Source organism: Phaethon lepturus, unplaced genomic scaffold (genome assembly GCF_000687285.1).
Source record: "Phaethon lepturus isolate BGI_N335 unplaced genomic scaffold, ASM68728v1 scaffold26379, whole genome shotgun sequence".
In the NCBI taxonomy this organism is placed as follows: Eukaryota; Metazoa; Chordata; class Aves; order Phaethontiformes; family Phaethontidae; genus Phaethon; species Phaethon lepturus.
The window spans coordinates 3595-4928 of record NW_010564472.1 but is presented as its reverse complement, the minus strand read 5'-3'; the positions used below and the strand labels follow the sequence as shown (position 1 = coordinate 4928).

Genomic DNA, 1334 nt, shown 5'->3' with positions numbered 1-1334 from the left:
TCTGCACATCTGCCTGCTTGGAGCCTGGCTCGCCCACTCCCTGATCCAGGATGTTGCCGCTGTGGAGGATGAGGAAGAGGGCATGGATCCGGCATGCCTGCGCCGTGCTCTCCACAGAACCACCCTGCGGGAAGGAGAGCGCTGCCGTCAGCACCCATACTGAGGAGCACAGCCCGAAGGAGGGGACAAGTGGGGCACATACCTCGGGGAAGCTGGATGCCCCCAATCCTTCACCATCCACCTTGGCTGCACTGGCTCCATCTCCTGCAGGCACATGGCCCCGGTGAGCCTGGCTTGGGTGTCCAGGTTGGTGTTTGCCCTCTCCCAGTACTCTCACATGGGGGTTTGGGGCTGGGGACCCCCAGCCACTCACCCAGCGCCTCATCCAGCTCTGCTGGCCGCTCCAGCGTGTCCAAGAAGTCGTTGGAGCTCCACTTCGTCATCTCCTTCGCAAAGACGTCATCACTGTCAGACAGGTCCTCTGCAGCAGTGTGGAGGGGGCCATGGGTGGGGAGCCCTCAAGGGCCCCCCCCTGCCCTGCTCAGTGCACCCAGCCCACCCCGAGCCGGTGCCTGGTCCCTGCTACCAAAATGCTGAGCCATGGGGCTGCCCCACCATACCGTGGGCATCGAAAAACTCCTCTTCGGAGCTGTTCTCGGAGTCACGGGCGATGTTCTGCATCCGCCACTCGGACAGGCTCTGAGGAGACACCCCCCCTGCCACCAGCATGGGGTCAGGAGACAGAGCTGCACCCCCCTCCCCTGGCTCCTGCACCCAGAGCACTCCCCAGAGACCCAGGCCAGGGAAGAGAGGGTCCCCTGACACGTCTCCTACAGAGAACAGCGGCAGCCGGGGGTGTTGGGTGTCCCCATCCCACTCATGCAGGACCTGGTATCTCACCTCCATGCTGGGAGGAGTAGGAGGACCGGGAAGAGGTGGACCACTGCTTGGCAAAGGTATCGTCAGGGGAGGCATCAGCCACCTCCTGCACCTCGGCCCCCTCCTGCCCGCTGGCACTCCCTGGCTCTGGCCGCCCCTCAGAACTGGGCCCAGCAGTGGGGGGCTCCTCGGCCTCGCCGCACTTGGCCATCTTCTGCGCCAGCATCCGCGCCGTCTCCTCCTCCAGCTGCCGGATGTCCTCCATCGTCAGGTCCGTCCATTCGTCCTGCCAGCACCAAGCCTGACGGTGGGCGCGCAGCATCACCTTCCGCAAACCTGCGACGGGGATGGGGAGCGAGCCTGGCATGGCCCCGGGGCTCCCCAAACCTGCCCCCCCAGCAGTGCCAAGGTGCCGGCGATCGAGGGCTCACCACTGCTGCCGTGCACTCACCCAC

At 65.5% G+C, this 1334-nt stretch overlaps 1 protein-coding gene across 1 annotated transcript in view; it reads right to left on the bottom strand.

Moving 5' to 3' along the window:
* PITPNM1 (phosphatidylinositol transfer protein, membrane-associated 1) overlaps nt 1–1334 on the bottom strand; it is a gene marked incomplete at both ends in the record, with an annotated part of 9972 nt that overhangs the window by 5391 nt on the left and 3247 nt on the right. Inside the window, 5 exons of the mRNA XM_010294886.1 lie at nt 8–124; nt 203–264; nt 374–481; nt 621–716; nt 901–1215. Of these exons, the coding sequence (XP_010293188.1) occupies nt 8–124; nt 203–264; nt 374–481; nt 621–716; nt 901–1215 (698 nt within the window). The remainder of the gene's footprint in view (nt 1–7; nt 125–202; nt 265–373; nt 482–620; nt 717–900; nt 1216–1334) is intronic.